The 22735-nt window shown below is 40.6% G+C and overlaps 1 protein-coding gene across 3 annotated transcripts in view; it reads right to left on the bottom strand.

Moving 5' to 3' along the window:
* Positions 1 to 22735, bottom strand: part of SGK3 (serum/glucocorticoid regulated kinase family member 3) — a 55598-nt gene that overhangs the window by 17819 nt on the left and 15044 nt on the right. The window contains exons 1-4 of one of the 3 annotated variants that reach the window (XM_018910595.3): positions 15602 to 15909; positions 8322 to 8526; positions 3454 to 3537; positions 1486 to 1558 (exon numbers count right to left, since the gene is read on the bottom strand). In XM_018910595.3, the coding sequence (XP_018766140.1) occupies positions 1486 to 1558; positions 3454 to 3537; positions 8322 to 8399 (235 nt within the window). In that variant the 5' untranslated portion in view covers positions 8400 to 8526; positions 15602 to 15909. Of the gene's footprint in view, positions 1 to 1485; positions 1559 to 3453; positions 3538 to 8321; positions 8527 to 15601; positions 15910 to 22735 lie in introns of those variants that run through there. The other 2 variants (XM_050970345.1, XM_018910607.3) reach the window with 2 other exon arrangements.

The following is a 22735-nucleotide window of genomic DNA, read 5'->3' as shown; positions in this document are numbered from 1 at the left end:
TAAAATATGTAGCTTGTTTCTGGAGCCAGCAGAAACATTACATCAAAGCTTCAATAAATCAGTGTTAAGAAAAAGAATTATTTACATAAGCATCATGGCTCCATCTCCACCCTGCCTCCCAGCAAGAAACATCTTGAGAACTATTTGATTTCTCATGCTTCAAGGATTTCAGCGTAGTTCACGGAAATTTAAAACAAGTTTGAGGACTTTGTTTTACATATATAATTTTAATAAAGTTTTGGTTGAGGTTTTTTCCCCCCCATTAAAACTCCAGTTTCCTAAATTTGGCTCCAAGAAATCCACCTGCATATTTGCCTGTACAGCAAACCAGACTGCATGGCATTCTCTGGTCTTCAGCCAGCTCTGAAAATCCCAAGGTCAGAGAAAAAGAAACCAGAACTAAACAAAAAGTCTCTGTAGACAAAATACATGTAGAACTTTTGCAATTATTTACATCTTTATCAGGAGAGAACATCAGAGCTTGGATACTTGTATTTGATTACTCTAATAAAAAATAAAACAGTATTTCTCATCAGGATCCAGATTATTAACTGCAACTGCCAAAAACTAGGTTCGTTTGGTTTAAAAAAACCCAAACATACACATTCTTAGAGTTCAACAGCTTTGGATTAATTTGTTCCTCAGCAAAGGAGAAAATGAACAATTGAAACAGATACAGAAGGAGATGAAACTACAGTCTGACTACATCAGCAAGCCAGGGAAGGGTGGGAGGGATCCAAGAGCAGCAGGAAAAGCCTGAAGTAAAAATGGCTTGAATGAATAATACAAACACACAGAGCAATGGCCTGGCCTTCCCATTTGCCTTTTTCTTAATTCATCCATGGTGTCACCCAGGTTACTTCAAGGGAATTTCAAGTGACTTTCATTAGTATTTCACTGTGTACAAAACCAGCTAAATGGCCACCTATCACTGGTAAGTGGAGCACAACACGCTCACATCGGACAAGCTTCCTGTTGTTGTTCCACTTACAGAAGAAGTTCATTTTCACCTGAACTGTACAAGGAAGCACATTCAGATACAGAGAGGTCAAAGGTCCTCAAAGATAAATCCCTGAGTTATTTCATTTTTCAGAGACGGCTGTGAGGCATGTAACACAAAGAAACTTTAAAATGGACTATGCATAATGCTAAGGAAGAGTTTGGGGTTTGGCTTTTGCTTTTATAGGAGAGAGGTCATATCTGACAGTTCAGAATGAGAATCCTGAATATGGGAGGGCTGGGAGGAGCTATAACCTTCAGTGCAAGAGAGGCACTGGGCGACCAAGCAATGCTTCGTTCACAATCACAAGGTAAAACACCTACCCACGCTAATTCCTGCTCTTGACTGAAGCATGACTAAACTTTGGTTTAGTCACTGTTTTGAGGACCGCTGCAAAACTCATATAAGACAGCTTCTTGTAGGCTGGAATAGATCAATTTTCATATAAAGAAACTGACAAAATGAATAACAAGATGATGACATACCAGGATCAAAATTATCTCCAAAAATTCTTTTAGCTGGAATCTTCAGGTTCATGGTGGGAAATTGCTTCTTTAGCTGAAAACAAAACACATAAAATTGGATTGTGCTTACCTAGAAATAATTGCGTTTTGTTTGTTTTCTGATGAACAGTTTGAACACCTGATTATTAGTAATTCTGCTCCGCTATGCCATTTCCTCTGCTTGTATACAAGGGGGAAAAAAACATTCCCAGAACAATCTGTACTCAGTTTGTTTGCAATAGACATACCCTTTTAAATTCAAAGGCCATCTCATCTTCATTTTACAGACTACAAGAGCAACAGTACAAAACTATTTGCCCCAGGTTATAAAACCAAATTTCAGTGTTGTTTTTATTTTTTTTTTTTCTTCCTCCTTCCATCAATTCTTTATCTCTTTTGGCTTTGTTTTCCCTTATTTGCTTGCTTGCACAGGGCCGTATGCATGAGCTTTACAATGGATACAGGAGATACAGGCATCTGGGTTTTGTCCAACTTACATTCTTTAAGCTTTAGAAATCACAGGTGGTCTACCCCTACATCAAAATTACAAGCAGATGAACAGTTTATTTTCAGGTCCTGCACTTGATAATTCAATTATTATTACACTTAATAAACTGACTAGAAGATCATACACAACAACAGTGAATTACATATTAAAAAAACCCCCAAACCTGGCACTAATCAAGCCTCGACTACATTTACTTCACCTTCAAGTGCTCCAGAAGAACAATCTTACTCTCATCCTTTTTAAGAGAGTAGTTTTCTAATACAGTAGCTGGCAATTCTTCCTTAGCAACACCAGTATTTCTTTCAGTTAGCAGCACAAATTCTTTTTGGTGTTTATATTGTACAAATTTCTGAAGAGAAACTGGAAATGTCCTCCTGGTTATGCTTCCCCAGGACCACACCTCTGCCCATGTTAGAGAGACCAGGGCTCAACAAACTTCAGCAGAGCAAGGCCAATTCTAATGGCAAGAGAACATGGCAAAGGAACAGGATTACCAACATTCCCTCTGAAAGGAGGATTTTCTGTTTTCACATCCCTTACAGATTTATCCCTGCTACATGCAGGCAAAGCACAGCATGGGGTATCCAGGGGCATTTCAGCTCAAACATTTCCAAGCTCACAGCCTGTGTCAGAAGTCCACTGCCACATGCAAAACCATGCCCAGGGAGGCAGAAGAGAGAAGGCCTGACTACTTCCCAGAGAGACAGCGGAAGGGAAGGCACAAATAAGCAGGTAATATTTTAGCATGGGAATCAGAGGGGAATTATTTCTTCTTTTGTTAAAGCAAAAACTATGGTCTCTAAACACAGAGAACTGGAGGAAAGTATGGACACAGCACACATAACTCATACTCACATCTGAACAAGTATTTACCCCACTTGCCCACTATGTAAAAAACAGCAAAACCCTCTTCTAGCATCAAACCCAAGAAATCCATACTTGGTTGCTGAAGGGGGCTATTTTTTTTGGAACACTGACCACATTTTTTTGTGCAAAAAATCATACCTGCTATGAAACTGCAGGTATGAACTGCCACCAATGACTAACTACAAAATTTCTATTAAGAAACAAGGATTTGTTCACTGCTTTCAGTACTTCAAAGAAAAACACTTGCTTAGGAGGAATGTATCTATCTAGATGTTTTGTGGGGTTTTTTATCATGAACAAAAGCACATTTTATATGTTTTGACAACAACTAAGCTGGAAGTTTCATTAAGCTATGATGCCAAGAAACTATAAAAAATGTGACAAATAAGTGGATTTTGAGTCTGAAATTCAAACAAACCGAAGTTTAAAAAACCCACTCCATCATCTTCTTTAATTAGACTCCTATGGTTATTAAATGTTGACTCAAACTCCTCAGGAAGGATTAACTCAAACCATTACACAGCAAGTGTTACTCTGCTATTCTGGCATGATTTCATAGCCTGCTTTTTGCTTACCGTATTGTAGAGTTTATCAAACTCCGCATACCGTCGAAAGACAAACCACTCATTTCTGCCAACAGAGACCAACACTTTGTAAACCTGTAGGAACAAGGACAGTGTTATTTCCCACAAAGCTTAGTAAAACTTCTCAGGTTTAATCTTGTGGTGAAAGTAAGGGCAGGTTGTTAAATTTATTGTGTAAATGCACTCATCAAACCATGTATTTCTTATAGCTAAGTCACACAGACATCAACATGATGAAATGATTAAACAACTAAAAGAATCTGGTACTTTGCAGAAAATTTTTTAAACACCAGGTAAGCAAAAACTAACACCAAAATTGATTTAGTGGAGTTTCATAAATCAGTTAATATCCAAAAAGAACACCTGACCAACAGATAGTAGTCTATTAAAATTTAATATGAAATTTGTTAACAACTCAATAATCCATAATAAAGACGAATATTAAAGAAGCAAAGAATTTTAAAATACTGAAGACTGCTTTCACCAAAACATAAAGAGAAACTACATATGGAAAATATGAAGATAACTGTTCATTTGAACACCTTGAATACAGAAGAATCCTGGCTGATGGCACAATTGTTCAGGGAGGAAAAAGTGGTGCTGTGGCAGAAATACAGCCTATATCACATAATACACTGGGATGAAGGGAGGTACAGCTGCAATCTGCTGCACACTTCAGGCCTTTCAAATGCCACATCACACAGGACTTCAGTAACTAGACAGATTGTCAGTCCCTGGATTCATGAACCTGGTTGGCAGCTGTGTGTCCAGCAGGCTTCTCCTGTCTCTCAGGCAATTAGCTGTCTTCACTTCTCTGCTTTCTTGTACCTCCAAAAGGAGCTCAGCTATTCCTTCAGGGAAGAGGATGGGCACAACAAGGAAATGAGTGCAGAGCGCTGCTAATTCCCAATGCAGACTACAGGACCAATGCCTCAGTCTCCCTTCTGCCCTCCAACAGCACCTTGGCTCTCCCTCTAACTCCCACAGTGGAAGTGGCAGCCACCACCATCAAATCCTCAGCCTGAGGGCTGCTGTCAGGCTGTGCTAACTGCTCTCATAAGCTGTTCTCAGTTCCTGGCCCTGGGGAGCACAGGAAGCTGAATGGAAGCATCCAGCAGAATGCTGGTAAGACTTTCTAAGAAAACCCACTTTGCCTCATACTGCTAAACAAGTGTTAGCATAAAACCTACCCACTCCCCTTCTAGAGCCTCCCTACGCTGTAGGCAGTGAAAGATTCAGCTGCAAAACATAAGCACTGTCCTTGTGAACTGGGTCTCTTATACCGCAATCAAATCCTGCAAGCAATGTTCAAACACAAAACACCTCTGCTCCCCATGACTGCACAGCACATCAATGCCAACACACTTGAGCAGAGGGCCAAGGTAGCTGGGCAGAAGCACAGATGGCAGAGTGCATGGGCAAGCATAACTCAGGATACAAGATGACATCCACCTCCTTGGCAACCACTAAATTTAAACAGTTTTGTTCTCAAGAGTAGCTGTAGAACAATGACACAATCAACATTTTTTACACAAGACAGCATAAAAAAACCTCTATGAGGTCGTCCAGTTCACACCACAACAAAGCTCTTGCACACCCCAACCAAGGAATAGGTTCTAGTCCAACAGATATGGGCACACTGAGTGGTAAGAAAACACACAATATCCACTAAGAATCTGATAAAAACTAAAACCATGACATGTCAGGGCTGTCTTACTACTCTCCGCTACACCTATGTAATGATTAAAGAGATGTGCAATGCTTATTTCTAGAAAGGTGGGGGGGAGGAATGTAGACTTACTTAGATAATAACCTTTTCAAGTCTAACTATTCCTAATCCAAATTTGGTCTTAGAAAACTCTTTAAACATAGATATGATGCATCACAACTCATAGTATGTGGGTAAAAACCACAAAGCTTTGAGAAAAATAAAAAGGAAGAAAAAGAAATAGAATTCCTGAAAACATCACCATAAAATGTCTTCCTAGATACAGACAGGACAGAATCTAGCTATTTCTGGATGCAGTAGGATTTGTTCACAAAAGAAGTCACTGAAATTAAAAGCCTTCAACTCTGTTTGTGGTAGCTCATGCTCCTGGATTAAATGCCTGATTTTCATTAAACAAAGAAAAATAAAAAGGTAGGCTGTTTTCCAATTTTGACAGAGCAATCATTGAGAAAGTAAGGAAACTATTTCTTGTCAACAAATAAAAACCAAAAAAAAACCAACTCCCAATTTCCACAGGGCTGGGATTAATATTATACATCACAGGTCTGAGACAAAGTTTTCAGATTTAATCAGACAAGCAGCACCCTTGAAAGAGATTTTTTAATAAGCCTGTATATGATCTGGGTGTAAAGGGAGATGAGAACAGGTCAAAAGAGAAAATTAAGCCTCAGACATCAAACAGCATAGGGATAAAAGTGAGAAACCCAAAACAAAGCTATTTGTCAAAACAGGCAAAAGAATGACCTAATATGCAGCAAGGACAGAAAGCAATTAATATAGACTAGATATGGTCCAAAACAAGGAAATACTTTACTCCTTTTATGGAGAAAGTGAATGCTGAATCTTCTGAAAAATGAGGGACAGCGAACCAGTGTGGATTTACATAGAGGCTGGTTGTCATGCATTATATGGGAGCAAAAAAGGTTTCCTGCCAGAACCCAAAAAATGCAAACATGTAGTCATTTGAAAAAAGAAAAAAAAATTAGTAGTAAATATTTCAAAAGTATGCAGTATTTAACAAAACCAAATCAAATATTCAATAAAAGATCGTGAAAATGCTCAGGAGGTGTGAGTTCACTTCTAGAGACAAAATTGAAAAGATCATTTAATTATCAGAATGATGCCTGCTCAGAGACATGATTGTTTTTAAAAATGCTTTATCAGAGTAAGTGTGAGGGGGAAAAGTAGAGCTAGCAAAAGCTAAGTTGCACATACTTGTCTTGTTTCCATGCCAGCATTAAGTGAGCCATTGAAAGGTTTGAGCTGAAAATCAGTTTCTGTTCAGACCAGTAAATTCTAGAAGAGTCTCAGAAGCAGCACTGAAACTCTCTGTGAGCAATGGTAAGGTGAAGACTATACAGTCACATGAAATCTTTCCTAGCCTTTATCACTCTGACCTTTCTTCTCACCCCAAGTGAGAACCCTTCTTAGTGTTCTTTACAGAAATGGCACTAGTGTGGCCACCAAAAGAGACAGTTATACCTACCACAAAATTGCTAAGATCAGCTTCCCCCTGTATCCTTTTCTCACTCCCTGTCAAAGTACTGATGGGATCCTGTCATTACACACAGCTAGAGAACAGGGGACACAGTAACAGCACTGACACATGCTGGAATTCACAGTTTCTACCATGAAGTTTAGTATGACCCTCACTTCTGTTTTCAAATCCTAAAATATACGTGATAATATTCGAAAGCTTGGTTGTGAAAGCACTTCTTGTCAAGTTGCTAATTACTCCCTGGCACAGAAAGCAGAAGACAGCAGGACAAAGTGTACCTCTGCACAGTGTAATCTAGGCTGGATTCTCTCCCCTCTCCTCCCTCTGCCCCCCATTTCTGATGTTTCATACTGCTTCCTCAAGGGCACGCCCAAAGAAAGTGCCTTTACATTGCCCAGGCTGTCTCACAGACATTTTCAGGTAAAATGACCTGGAAACCACAACATTAGTACATGCTCAATGTACCACACTGGCATGTTTTAACTGCAGAAGTGCCAGCACTGAGGCAATAAAACAGAACTGCTCTGCTCAAATTTAGACTTTCACAAAGGTTTTTCCGCTCACCTGAGTTTCACATGAATGCAGAGGTTTAAGGAATTAGTAAAGTTCTCTTTTGTTTAAAGCTCCCTTTACTGGCACACTCCTTCCCCAAGCTACCTCTTGACACACTTGTAGAATCAAAGAGCACTGTTCTTCTCCAAAAAAGGGAGGTGAAGAGGAAAAGGAGACAATTCCTAGTAAAACATTGTTTTGTTGTATTCTTCAGACAGCAACTCCATATTGTTTCCACAGTGTTTGCATTCCTCATCTGAAGAGTGACTAACTCACTCAATGAAAAAAAAAATCTTAGAGGAAGTTGCACAAGAGCAACAAAACAGTTTGAGCCTTCTAAAGGAAGAATTTTGATCTTGTCATTTAGGGTTATATAGAAGCCAAACAAAAACCCATACCACACTATTTTATTTTTCAGTATGCAATGCAAAGAATTTCCCACACAATAGGAAGACTTCAGAACCAGAAAGTCAAACTAGAAGGTAAAGAAAGAAGAGGGAGAGAAATGACAAGGAAATGGGAACAGGATAGGAAAAAACTCATAAGCATTAGAATCAGAAACAGGAAGGAAGACAGAAAAAAGGTTTTGAAAAAATTTGATGGTCTGTATTTTTTTGTCATTTTACACAAGAAAAATACAATAGTATAATAGGATATCTGTGAAAGAATGGATGTCAAAACAATCAAACAAACCCCCACAAAGAACCAAATTCACACTTTATCCCCTTACAAAATAAATGTCTTCATGAAAAATCATGTAGAATGCCAAAAATGGTACCAGAATATTTTCCCTGTACTTGGATACTTAAATATTTTACACAAGCAACTGCAGCTATTTTGAGGTAAAATCAGCAGAAATTTGTAAAGGCAAGTTCTTTTTGCATAAAGCAACACAGGTGAACACTGTAAAATATTCACAACTTTTCACACTGGACTATGGCCAGTGCTCACAAGAGCAAGGAAACTGATTTCCATAAACCTTTTGAAAATAATATGAAGCTTAGGAGCAGAAGAACAGAAAGCAGCACTGCTAGGCACCAACAGCCTATGCCCACAGTGCTAATTCTCTTACATACTTACAGTAAATCTCTTTTTCTTCTCTCTGTGTTCATCAGAGCTGGGAATGCTAACGCTTGGGCAGCTCTCTTTGAGATCCATGGTGTGTTTCTTGTAACAAATTCCTTACAGGACCCTGCTCTGGGTGCTGCAACCAGGAGGTCTCGTCAACGGTACTGGTCCAAGATCCGCAGCTTTTCATGAGAAAATCTGAATTCCATCATGTTATCTTAAAGTGAACATAGAAGGAAAATTTAAGTACAGGAGCTCTTAACTCACATTGCTGAAAACCTGTGTGACAAGAACTTTTGCTGGCAGGAAATGTACATTAATATGTACATATAAAGCCACAATCATGGCTGTCTTGTAAACCTGTAGCTCTTTGTTGTTTCACTGAAATCACTCACATTCTCCAAAGACACAAGTGCATCCAAAAACTCACTGAGCTGTGTAGACATACTGGAAACAGATTTGGGCCCACTACACAGAATACTTTGTAGGAACAAAGGGCATGAAGAAATAATTGAAGATGACAACCTGGTATCAGACATCTGAGAAATGCCACCAACTTGTACATTCAGAACAATTTATTTCAATACCAAAGGTTTTCAACTGCATGAATCTCTACCAGAGGGCACTTCAGATTTGTCAGAACATGCTGAGTGCATTTAAATGTCACATCAGAGATGAAAGACGACATGAGAAAAACTAATTTTTCATGCGAATTTTAGAGAAGGACACAGGCAGCATCATGTGTCTGTCTGAATATTTACCTTCTCTGCCCCTCTTTCCCCTTACCAGGCATACTTTGTGTTTGGCAGAACACAGGGTGTAAGGTCACCCTTTCCCTTCAGTGGAACAGTTCAGTTTCCTTGCAGAATGTGAGAAGGAGGATGACAATACAAGAGACTGAGAATAACACAAGAGACTGATAATAAAGCCATCAAAGAGGCAGAAAGCTTAGTGCCAACTAGATGCCTCTTTACTCACAGAAGGACAGCATTTTCCACACCTGCCCTGACAACAAGCACATTATTTACTGGACCCCACTGATAACAACAGCAGCTTCAGCAGTGCTTAGGAGCAGCCAAAATTAATGTTGCATAGCTACACACCTCTGTTTGGGCCTGCACAGCACAGCCATCTGAACTGCTTCACTGAATGCAGCACAGCTTTAGAACAAGATGTGTCTGATCAATTCACAAACATGAGAGAAGTGGCTTAGAAAGAGGGAGACCTCAGTTCTCTTCAAAATAGCCAGAGGAAAAAGGAGTGCCCAGTTCAACACTAACTCCCTATTTTCTTAAAACAGGGAAGTATAAAAGTGAACTCTATATTTCATATCATAAATTTCCAAAAAGCACAAACTAATCCAATGCAATTCTGCTATTAGAGAGACACCCATATTTATGTTGGCACAAAGGCCAAAGCTCCTGGAATCCAGTGAAAAGATTTGTTCTTGATACTCAACTAGTCTTAGTCAGTCAACTCAATATTTTTCTTGCTCTCAAAAGGCAGATCATCAAACTTTGTTGTTATTTCTCTTTTTGCCATTTAAAATTAAGTTAATTTTCAAAGACCTATCTGATGACTTCAACAAAAAGGAATGTTTACAACCACTATAATCACAGCTCAGTGATAGATCATCCATACTGCAAGATATTCAGAAAGTTATTTTTAGCTACAACTGCATTTACCTTAATTTGATTGTTTCCTACTTCACCAATTAGGTAATTACAGTGTTGGGCAGGGTTAAGCCTCTCCCCACCTTTATTTGACAAGAACACAGCTCATTCAACACAGTTACACAGACCATGGGTTTCAAATTGGTTTCTCTTTTCCTTTGGAAAGCTACTGTTAAAAGCTTTGTTACAAGGCACACCTTCCACAATTTTATACCAGCATGAGATTAAGAGTGTTTTCCCATTGCCACACACTAAAACTGAGATGTAAAGGTTAAGTGAGTTCTTCCCCATCTTAAGAGGGCCAGTCAACAGGCACCACTTCCAGTAAGTGTTTTACTAAGCTTAGACTTTGCTAAGCACTTGTGTCAATCTTTATCTACTTCAGGTCCAGTATCAGGAACTGAGCATAAGCCCCTGTGTTTTATCTGTCTTACTGCTCATCACAGAAAAACAAGAAAAGCTTCAAAATGGATTAGGTGTTCCCTGATTAATATCACTCACTGTCCTCCTCTTGTAAACCAGCGTTTGTTACAAAGGTTTCCAAGTTGCCTGTACGCATTTTCACAATACAGGCTGTATTTCTCTCATCCCTCCAGTTTCTTATTTTTAGTGTCAGAGTTTTAAATGCCAGTACAGGAGCCGTATGGATTAAAAGCTCAGTCTTGGAAGACTGAGCTTTATTTCATATCTGAAGTTGAAAGATCTCTGAAAAACAAAAGGAGGAAGTGTCAACCAGATTAATTCAGGAAGAGTTTATTCATCTTACTGGAGAGATGAAGAATAAATCATCTGCGAAACCAAAACTGTAATGTTCACATTTCGTTCTTTGAGCTGCCTGGAAGATCACTGGCTGCGATTATTTTCTTTCCCTGAGGCATCTCCTCTGAGCCGTGCCTGGGTCACCAACACTAAGCTGAACTGACAAACTTGGAAGAACTGCATTTTCACTCTGCCACTAAGCTCCAGCGGATCAGAGCTTTCTTTCAATTTCTATTTGCCTCAAGCATATCAGCTCTTGTGAGCTTCTTACATTTGAACTGTAGGGCTGACTACAGAAATAGGGACAGACTTGCCTTAATCTTTACCATGCTGCAGTTAGGAACACAGCTGTAGTTTAAATAGCAGGTAAAATCACTAATGCTATGATAACTACATGAAGTAATAATGCAGAGAAAACAGTAGAGACATTTTTATCCACAGCTTCAGAAGTGGAAATTGCAGCATTTTGAAGGATGCCAGGTACAAATGAGTTTAACAGACACAGTCAGCAGAGAAGTCTCTACCTCTGATAACAGCATTTCCTGGAACTAAAAGCAAGGGGCTCAGCTTTGATAACAGACCAAAGAAAAAGGGAATTTTAGAAAACCACATATCAAAGTAAGACCCCTCAAATCAAACCTGGCCACCAGTGAAAGATGTAGATAATGTAGATAACCTGCAAGACAGATTAATGCTGAGACCAGTGTTGTCCAGAAATAGCTAAAACTTAAACAGGCTTACAGAGGCCTGGAACAGGAGAAAGCACAGAAAAAGTCAGAGTAGATCAGAAGTCACCAGTCCTCCTGGCACAGTTTCAAGCCTATCAACAGCTACACTGTCCATTCTCTCCATGGGAGCTATCAAAAAGCCAGCAGCATTTTCACCGTTTCCTGCAGGAAGCCACAACAACATCAATTTTCAGGCTGACCCTTGCCTGCAGTAAAGCAAGAGCATGGCAATAGCAGAACCCTGACACCACAAGAGCATACACAAATCTACTACACCCACAAATGAATGCCTGACTATAAAATCTTCAGTGCAGCTTCCTAATAGCTGCATGCAACAGGCAAATACAACATAGTTTAGCAGTATGTGGCATCCTCCTTTTACTCTCTTCTACATAAGCAAACTGCATTAGGAAAGGTTTCTGAAGTTTAATCAGACTATTTTATTCTGGACTGAAACATTTTCTCTTCTTTTTAAAATGGTAATGACCTAAAGATGGTATAACTGTATAATCAGAAGATCCTTCTTCTGGGTGCTTATGCTTCAACCTCTGCCTAGAATGTCCAAGGCTAGATCAAGTAGTTGTGTATGTACCTGGTGCCTCTCCAGCTGCTGCCACATTGCCTTAAATACCTCTAAGGCCAGGGCAAATCACACTCACTCTCTGAGTAAGACAAGGGAAGCAGAGACAAAAACAGACAAACCCCCCAAGAGACTCTCCCTGCAAGCACGTTTGGAGGAATCACCAGGATTCATATCCATTGGAACAGCATATGGGCACTTCCCTATACAATAATCATCTGCCCTGAAGGACTTAGTTTGGGAATGAACCATCATTAAACCAGCTGTGGAAACTCTCACCTGTGATTCCAATTACAGAAGGAGCCTGGATATAAAGAAACCAAAAGCAAGGCACAGGAGGAGGCACTCCTATTATTCCCTATAAACACTACCCTATTTCTTCTAACTTTAGAGAAAGCATCAACTTTGGCATGCTTTTCATCACTTCCTCAGTCTTCTTCACAAATGCACTGGCTCAACATATCACTGGGCTTTACACAATCTTGTAGAAAACCCAGAAAGTCAACTTTTTCTCAACCTCTCTGTGGAGAAATAGTGTCCCATTCTTGTTACCAGACAGCAGCTGACACACAGGAAATAAGAGATAAGGTATTCAGAATCCAGTGCAGGATGAGGCACTGTACATGAAGTCAAATGGTTCATAAAAAGTCAAAGGCAAAACACAGACTGCTAATCTCTAAAGACAGAGGGATGGCCAGAAGCTGTTCAATAACAAGGTTCTTGAGAAAACAGGTTTCATTCACAAAAATACATCCTTTTAAATACCACACTACATACAATTTTTAATACAGTAACACTAGACACCATGGAAAACCTCTGGTGAGACTTCACCTGAATTAAAAAACAGAGCACTAACCAAAATACTCTGGTCAATCCCTGGCTTATCTCCTCTCTCCCTTCTAGAGTATAATTTGAGAGAGTTGAGAATTGAGCCACTACTCTAAAAGAAAAAGCCTGCTCCCTGTTTACACATCCACCCACTACCTAGCAGTTTTAAAAATTTCTAGTAGCACCACTCCTCTGCAGCAACATGGGCAAAGTCCAATTCAATTGAATCTTTCTAGTTACAGGAAAGGACTGCAAGTGAAAATGCAACTAAAGGAATGAAATAATCAATTACCCTCTTTCTGTCTCTATCAAATTTATTTGGGAGAAGTCAGGCAAACATTACCTTCCCATGACTGTACTGCACCCAAGAATATCCCTTCTGCCCCACCTCCCAAAAGAAGCTCCAGTAAATTACTCCTAACTGGCCTATAACAAGATCCATGGCTTGGATTAGACTTATTTGCATTCATATTTATTACATGACAGAACACAGGTTCTCTGCTGTGGTAAGCAAACCCTGAGTAATAAAACAGGTCTTAAGAACAAATACTGCCAGTAAGAGGCAGTTGTCTTTCAATCCTGAACACATTTCCATAGTAATTCCATTCTCCAGTAATTCCATTTAGCCTGTGTCCACAGTACCCACAAGGATCACCGTGTCTCAGATGGTACAACTTACACAAACAACACAGTATATTAAAAATATCCAGTTTGTATTACACTTGCTACCTGAACATTTCTTGGTGTGCTTTCTCAGTCTGCCTATACACCAGGTCAAATGAAATTTTAAATGTAGATGCCTAAGGATAGCACAGCTCAAGAGTAGCAGCAACAGCACCATAAACTACTTTGAAGAGCTCTTACAGACAGCTGACAGCAGCCACCTGCAACATAGTCAGCTCTACATAAGAGGGCAGTCAGACTTCAGTAAACACCAAGCAAACAATCCAGCCTCATTTTACCCCTCTGGATGAAAATGAAATGAGAGAACACCACATTTCAATTCCAGATATACTGGACATGCTCTTACATGACCTTCAACAGAAGTCACCAACAGGCCTCCCTCGGTTTCACTACATAAATACAGAATTCCAATCTATTTAAAATGGATGTTGCTGCTAACACATGGAACACAGAGAGAGTTCCAGAGTTTTATGTACTGTAATCAGCAAAAGGGTAAAATCCATATAACAGAATATAGCTGGATAATAACATAATGAAATATGCAAATCCAAGTTACAGGCCACAATCCAGAAATCACACTTTTGAAGTCTGGGCTTTACAGAATTGATGCCTGCCTAGAACCATAAAGCTGTTGGATAATGAAAAGGCAACAACTCAAACACTGGAATATAAAAAGCAAGCAGGAGAAAGACCCTTTAGCAATATACAAACTGCCCGTCCAGTTCACCACCAGTTGATTCATCATGTTACATCAGTGCAAACACAGCAAGCATTCTTCAGGGACAGTTTACAGACTCCCACAGGTGAGAGCATACACTGAACTCTCACTTATTTCTGTGCTGCACAGAGAATGAGAAGGTTCAGTTCATAAGGATTCACAGATTAGTGGCTTATGTACAGAAAACAGAATTTGGTGCAACAGCATCAGATGTGGTGAGGCTGTAATTTACATCACAGGTGGGAATTCAAGGCTGGAAAGCAATTTTAACACATTATGTTGTTATTATTATTATGTTACATTATCATGTAACCACTAGTGCCTACTTCTTCAGCTTTGCCAAGGTTTTTAAAACAACCAGTACTTCTCACTGACATGGGCAAGTCAATTGGGCTGCATTTCTGATCTAAACAAAAATCTCAAAGTATCTTTTAAGAAATAGGTAAGTTTTCTAGCTTCATGTTATAAGAAATACTATGCATGGAGACTACCTTAAAAACACTGAACTTTCCAAAATGCTTTCCAAAAGCTAGTAACAATTTTTCCTGAAATCTAAAGTATCATAAAGCCTTCAGGAAAATACTCCTCCATATGTAGCTTCTGTTTTTACCATTAGTTCATACTACAGTCATTGAAGAAACTGATGTGCAGGTGAAGGAAAAAAAAAGGTCAGAACTATATTTAGACACTGAGACTGAAACAACACCAATGTTAGAAGAATCCAAAATAGAGTAACATCAAGCCTTAAAAATATAGTCTCATTCTGTGTGTGTCTATAAAAGCACTTGGAATGTCTGCAAGAAGTTAGAAACAAACCTTAGCTACAAGGACACCGCAGCAAGTGATATTCACGGAAATCTTCAGCGCAAAAAGAACCGTAAGGGCATTCAGGTGACACTGCTGGGCTCTGATGAAATGCACTACCCGCATGACAACGTATCCTAAGTTTAATGGGGAATAAGAAAGGTGCATTCCATCCTGCAAAACTACTGCACGTTTAGAAGCAGCAGTTACACCTTTATGAGCTGCGAGAGGAGGAAAACTCACATAAACACATACACACAAAAAAAAAAAAAAAAAAAAAAAAAGGACGAGCCATAATACTTTACAACAGCCTTTTAATTAACCTCCACAAAATTAAATTCCTCAAGGGTACCTGAATTTCGACAAAGCAGGGTTGCCTAAGACGCTTCAGTGCTGCTCTTCCGAAACAGCAGCACGTCCTGGCTGCGAACCACTCGGAGAAGGAGGACAACGACCGCGCAGAGGCCGCCCCGGTTCCCCTCCCTGGGTACCACGGACTCTCACCTACCACCACCTACCTCCTCCTCCCGCTGCTGCTGCTGCTGCTCTTCCTCCTCCTCACGGGCGCAGCCACCGGCTTCACCGCACCGCGAGGACCTCGGGAATGAAAGCAAGCTTCTCTCGCCTTCACCCCAGCAACTATTTCTGGGCTCCTCGACTTCTAGGAAGTTCAGGCGCTCCTCCGGCTCCCGGCCCAGCACCCGCCGCCGCTGCCCCGCGCGGCCATCGCCCGCCCCCGCAGGATAACGCGCTCGGGGCTCGGCGGCGGGGAAAGGGAAAGGGAAAGGCGGCTCCGCCTGGGCGCGGAGGCTGCGGCCGACCTCTCTCTCTCTCTCCCTCCCTCCTTCTTTTCTTCCCTCCCTCCCTCTCTCCTTGCCTGCCTCCCGCCCCTCCCCGCCCGCGGCGCCAGGCTGCCCGCCCGCCCGCCCGCGCAACCCTGCGCGGAGCCCGGAGCCCGGAGCCCGGAGCCCGGCTTGCCCCGGGCTGTAGGACGGGGCCGGGAGGTGAGATCCTCTCCCCCTCCCGCCCTATATATATTTTTATATATAAATACATATATATAAACACACTAAAATGAAACACTTTTAAAACCATGCTTTGTTTTAGGGGCAAGTTTTCACTTCCCCTAATCCCAAGGCTACAGTCCCCTCTCCCCTCCCCAGCCCCTAGGGGGATGCTCCTGCTTCTGCTGGGCGGCTCCCCACAGAAACCCTGGAAAAACAGCAACGCTCTGGTAAAAATAACTTAAAATCACCCCTGCGCACACGAGGGGTGTCAGTTTAACTCTTCAGAGTGCCCAGGGGTGCCCACAATCCACCGGCAAGGCCGTCATTAAGCCAACCAGCCGCTGTAATGACAGCTCTCCTTCTGTATGGGAAGGAGCAATAACACAGGGGAAATGAGAGAGGTTTGTATGATATCTATTATCACTATTTAGGGAACTATTTCTGCAACCTCTGAAATTTCAGGAGTAAGTTTCAACACCCCCACTAAAATTCAACCGGACATCTTAAAATGATCTGTAACTTGCTAAGTTTTCCTGAGCAAATTGAGGCCATAAAACAGTTATAAAAATATAAATTATAGGAAAAAAAAAAAAAGCTCCTTTAATGACAGTATCACTCCTCACTTTATTTTGTTAACAAGATCTAAAAGTGTGAGACAAACAGGAGTTAGCATGGATTCTGTTTAACAGAAAAGACCACCACACCCATTAAGTTAAAGCCTCATGTTTACTGAGGATCTGCTGTGCTTTCAAACATTCAGAGAAGGCTTAAGAGGCAGGGAATATCTAATGCAAATGGTAACACTCAGGATGAGTTAACAGCCTATGCCATTTTAGCTTCCTCCCTATAAATACCTGAAATGTTTCTTGGGATTTCAAAGGCTATGTAGAGAATGAGCAAGTGTGAAATTACTGCAGCCCACTCCACTGTATTACCAATGTAACACAAGAGTGTCCCCAAAACCCCACAAGTTGTCATGAGGAACTGTTCTATTGATTATGGAGAAGCCCCATGTTCTACAGGCCTGCCTTCACAAGACTTGTATTTGGGCCTGACAGGACATGACAGAGCTCATTTCAACAGTCACAGGTATTGGCAAGTATCGGGCAAGCAGCAGTTCAGGAGATCCTGTTTCTGAACAGTGCTGCTGCAGAAGTATTCCTGCATAATACTACACTCATGTGTCAGGCACTGACAGTCATCCAAGCATTCTCCAAAAACAAATCAGAGAAGCAGTCTGGCAGTTTTTAAAATACGTCACTGTTTGGATTAGTGTGTTGTAACTGTGTCCACACAAGCTACAAGTCAACTGGATCACAAGCTTCCATTTCACTAGAGTCTACACAGGAAGAAATGAGGAATTTTACCATCCTAACCTGCCCTTTCCTGATTTTGGAGTTTTGTGGTTTTGGATAGGTACTCCTAGATATTGAGACTTGGCATTGTAGCAACAGCCTTCTCTTGCTCCTTCGGATCTGGCAAGGCATTTTCCTCTGCATTCACAGAGACATTTGAAGAAGCTTTGTTAGGACTTCTCATGGTGAGCCCCAGACCAGAATGCTTCTGAACTTCAGTCAGTTAGAATAACTCATTGGCAAATAATTTAGTCAGGTAATCTGTATTCAAGAGCTATTTTACTTCGCAGTTGTTGAGCAGTGTTCTGCTTCTGTCTGGTTGATAGTTTTCAGTTAATCATTCACTTCTCAGCAGATCAGTTAAATGGAGCTATTGGACTGATTTACAGTACAGCCTAAACCCAGGAAAGGTGAGAAGATGACCCTGGCTTGGAGATAATTTAACTCTGTCTCCCTGTCCACACAGTCTAAGCCCTAAACCTTTGACTAAAGAGCAGCTATTTGTCCTTCCTCACACTGAACATCCCTCTGAAGACTGGGCTGTCGAGCAGTTAATTTTATGCACTTTTCTCCCTGTTCTGGTGTAGGTAATTGGAGATTAGCAACATGGTACATACCCTTAAATTGTAATTTGCCTGAATGAATTCCACAGTACATTCATCTGTCTAGTGCATCATGCTATGCAAAACACTGTTAAGGTCCTAAAATTTAAATAAATTGTAATTTACAGATTTGCTTGATGAGCTTTTAAAGGCTAATATTCTAATGTCAAGGTGGATACCTGGTGGTTAACTGCATAGCACACAGAGAAATGCATGGAACTCAGCTTGCCTTTTAGTGAAGTTAAAGGTCAGCATTCACTCTGACATTTTTGTCCCCAGGAACTCCCTTGCATTCCCCATTTTATGTTTTCTGGGCAGTAATACACACAAAGAACCTCATTTCCACTGCTTTGCAGTACTTGCTTCTAAGGAATGTTACAAATCCATGTAGTGTGCTGCCATCCCAACTATTTTAAGCCTTTGCTCAAGGAATATCAGTGATATATTAGTGGTGGGGGAGGAAAATATGAGAAAACAGAAGAAAAATGAAGGACCTATCTCAACCCACTGCAAATGTGAGAGGTCACAGAAATGCAGAGTACCTTTAACATGTTACTCCAAGCCCAGGAAGAGCAGGAAACAATAATATGAACTATTCAGTTCTGGTTTTACTGCAAATGTCCTTAAATTAGAATGAAAACCTTGTCCCTGACCAAAGATCAAAAGTCTCATTTTATAGCATCAAGAGAACTATACAGAAAAAAACAGAGCATAAAAAAAACCACTGTAAGACAAAGACAAGCAGGAATACAGATTACTTGTTTAAATGCAGCCAGGAGTTTTGCTAGTGAACACTGTTCTATATGAATATACCATGAAACTTTTGTATACATTCAAATATTCACACAAAAAGCACAGCCCAAACTACTTGACAAGCATTGTCCAAGAATTTTAGTTACTTGTAAAACACAGCAGGTCACTGAGCAACAAAATCATTACTTCACTATCAGCTTCAAACATTAACACCACAGCTCTCCATTTCAGTTCTTGCATCTTCAAAGGCATATCTTAGCCTATCTTGGTTAACACCAAGCTTTGTATCCAAGCTTTGTATCCTCACACAAAGGAAAACACAACCTCCTTGCCCCAAAAGAGACTGTTAAGAGGTATGGACACTAGGATGAGATGGTGTTTGGAATTAAAGCTTCTTCTGTGCCAGTATCTTGCCAGCTGTTAACTCCAGTTAAACCAAATGCGTCTGTTCAAAACTCTCCAGACATGATATGGTAATAGATATGAAGCAATCTTTTAAACAATTATTGTTAGCCTTTAGCCCATCAGGCCCTGGACTTAGACTTCATTCAGGAAACAACTCATGGCCGCTGTAGTTAACATCACATGTGCCAACTGTTTTAATCAAAGAGCCCAAGTCCCAGCAGGCTGTTCCCACCTGCACAGCACAGAGGACATCGCCCTTCGGAAAGGCTTCAGGCTGCAATGGATGGGCCTCACAAAGACACAGGCACAGCAACTCTGGGCAAACACTGTCTGACACCAGGGATCCTGGCTGCCACAAAGACCTCATAAATGTATGAAGACAGATATGCACCTGCCCTGTTCTATGAGTTACTCTCACACTGCTCTCCAGCCCCTTGTTTGGCAGCTAATTAGGCTATGCTCACACCCCACTGCCTGATTAGGAACAGAAGAGGTTTGGGCATGGGCCAGTGGGGACCTGGCACTCAGCCCTGCAAAGCGTGGCACCCGAGACTTGTGTACTGGAGAAAACAGAGTCCTGTTAGACTCCCTGGGCTCATGAGATTACCAGAAAACACAGGCTACCATGGACAACATCAAGTAAGAGAAGACACTGGGTAGGAAAGTAAACTAGCTGGAAGCCTGAGAGTTAACACTGTGGAAGAAATGCCAGCTGGGTAAGATTTAAAGCTCACAATGCAGGTGCAAGCAACAGTATCACCAGGTAACTGTTCTTTACCAAAGCTGGTTTTGTAACACTTAATGAATGTATGCATATTAATATATTTCATTTAGCTCATTTTCATAGTTGCATGCCTGTCCTTATTAGAGGAGTCTGAGTAACGGTTCCGTTTTACATGAGCTGCACAGAGGAAGTGATTTTTTCCCTGCTTTCTTTTTGTACGCTAGATCAACTACAGAATGTCTTCACATGACAGTCTTTCAATTTGAAGGAATGAAATGAATACTTAAAAGACTGATTCATTGCAAACATATACTTCAACCCCTTCTCCCAAGCAAACTAACCACCCCAAGCCTCCTAAGCACGGCTGAGAGATTTAGTATTATCTTTTGACAAAGCATAAGAATTTGGCTAGTAAAAGGAGGCTTCATTCATAGTGAATTAGTGAACTGCCAGTTTTCCAGCACTCCAGACACAAAGATGATGATCCATGAGTATTACAAGAAGAATGTCCTGGAGCACAGAGGTTAATGAACATCAAAACCACGATCTGCAACACTACATGGACTCTCCCTCAGCATAGCAAACACCACAAATCAAAATGATGGAAAACTATAGAAAAACCATAATAAACTGCATAATTTTGTGAACATCACAGAGTATATGTATAACATGAACCAGAAAAATGACAGCAGCACCACATCAAAGAAATTCTTCACAGAAGCTCAGAAAAAACTGGTTTAAATCAACTGAAGCATACTAAAGGAACACAGGTACACAAGCAAGCATTCTGCCAATAGCATAAATGAACGATGAAATTTCAAAGTAAAATGCAATACTGGGCAGTGAAATACCATATCTGCAATTTCAATACATGGATCTCTGTTTTCCTGATTTCATCCTCCTCAAGTACTTTCCTCATGCACACACCAAAATGTATTACTGTTGGTCTATAAGTAGTACTTTTTTTCAGGTTATTTTCCCTTTTTTCAATGATTAGTTTCTAAAAATTACTTAGCATGTAAGGCATTTAAAGTGAACGGTGAGTCCCGTGCACATGAACTGTCTGACCAAAACCCTGCTGTTTACATCCTGTTCACTTATCACTCCAACAGCTAGCAGGGTTCCACCAGGAGACATCACCCAGCCATAGCCGTGTCCTTAGGAGAAGCACAACTATCCCAGGGCACATGGCCCCTGTCTCCTTTTGCCCTGCAGCTGCCCTCACTTACTGCAAGTGTGCCCAGGTGAAACCTCCACGAACTAGTTCAGCTGCCAGAAGAAGAACAGTGTCAATGCTGAACTCCTGATAGCCTAGTTTACCTTAGTTATCAGTTATCTCAGAGACCCACAGTGTGGATACTGCCTCAAGCCACCTCCACTTGCTCACATGGAAGCACAAAAGATTTACATGGGTTCCAAGAATACAAGGGAAAAGAGAAGCACATTGGACCTGGCTTACCACCAATTCCTACAAGGGTGAATGCACAGATAACAAAAGGGAATATACAGATAACAAAGGACAAAGATACCCAGCTGCTTTATAGGCATACAGCAACACATGTGCTGGACATGTCACATATACAGCTTATTGGTACATGCTGACATGCTCTGGGACTAGTTTCACCAGACATGCATAAAACACAGTAATAAATTACTGCACTGGTAAACACTGTGAAGCTGAAGTTATCAAATACAGCCCATAAAGTATAAATTGTCAAAAACCCCTCCCAACTGACAGCACTGTATGACCTGCATTTTGCTCTCAACAAAGACTCTTTGGAATTCCATTTATAAATACAGTTCTATAAAATAGGTCAAGTCTCTGAGTTTCCAGGAGATCTGAGCGATTTGTGCAGGAAGGTATACCAAAGCTAAGCATAAAAGAAAAAAAATCTCTCTAAGTGGTAATTCTGTATGGATGTTTCTTATTTCAGCCTCCTGAATCCCAGCTACAGCACGTTCTGCTAGAATTGCAAATACAGGCTGGGGTGAACAAACATGCTTTGGTAAACAAGTTCTCTGGCACACAATGTTGTGTAGGTGGGGTCTACCCAGAATGTCAAGAGTTCTTCCTTAAATTGTAGAGATGAGCAAGAACACAAGTACCCCGTTAGCATTTTCAAGCTATTTACTGGTATTCTAGTCAAAAGAAACTGAACAAGGGCTTTGGTTTGGGGTGTGTATGTCCCCTCACAAAAGGCTCACAGGCTTTTTCCAAAATAAAAGCATTTTAAAGGCAGCCTAGGATCTACAGAATGGGCCAGATTTGTTTTTGCTATTCTATTAATATTTCCAACAAACTGTTTATGGCAAAAGACACATCAATTCCACTAAAGCACTGTTATGCACCAACTCAGAGTAGAAAAAAGGTAGCAACAATGAAAAAAACCAACCTACCAAAACAGGAAGATATATCTTAAAATCCAAAAAGGACACAGATTTAAGACAAATGTTTCAAGAGTTTATAATTTGCTGACCTTACTTTACTTACTTGTTTATCTAGTCACTTCCCAGATTTCCAACCCTACTCCCGACCCACAGAGAAGATGTACATTCATCTACTAGACAGAGAGTATGATTTTTGTTCTCCAAGAACATTTTCATTTTCACATTTTCTGTCCTGGGAACTATGGGTCAGTGTTTGAAGGCGCATATGAGTCTGAACTTTTAAATCAGTTTCAGAAAGGATTTATATAAAGACACATCAGCAATATTTTACATAAATATGCATATGCTTCTCTTATACCAGGTAAAACCAATACAACAAGAAGTAGGTACAGATGATCAACTTCTGGACTCCACTAAA

Source organism: Serinus canaria, chromosome 2 (genome assembly GCF_022539315.1).
Source record: "Serinus canaria isolate serCan28SL12 chromosome 2, serCan2020, whole genome shotgun sequence".
In the NCBI taxonomy this organism is placed as follows: Eukaryota; Metazoa; Chordata; class Aves; order Passeriformes; family Fringillidae; genus Serinus; species Serinus canaria.
The sequence above is the reverse complement of the archived record's forward strand: the minus strand, read 5'-3'. Positions and strand labels throughout refer to the sequence as shown.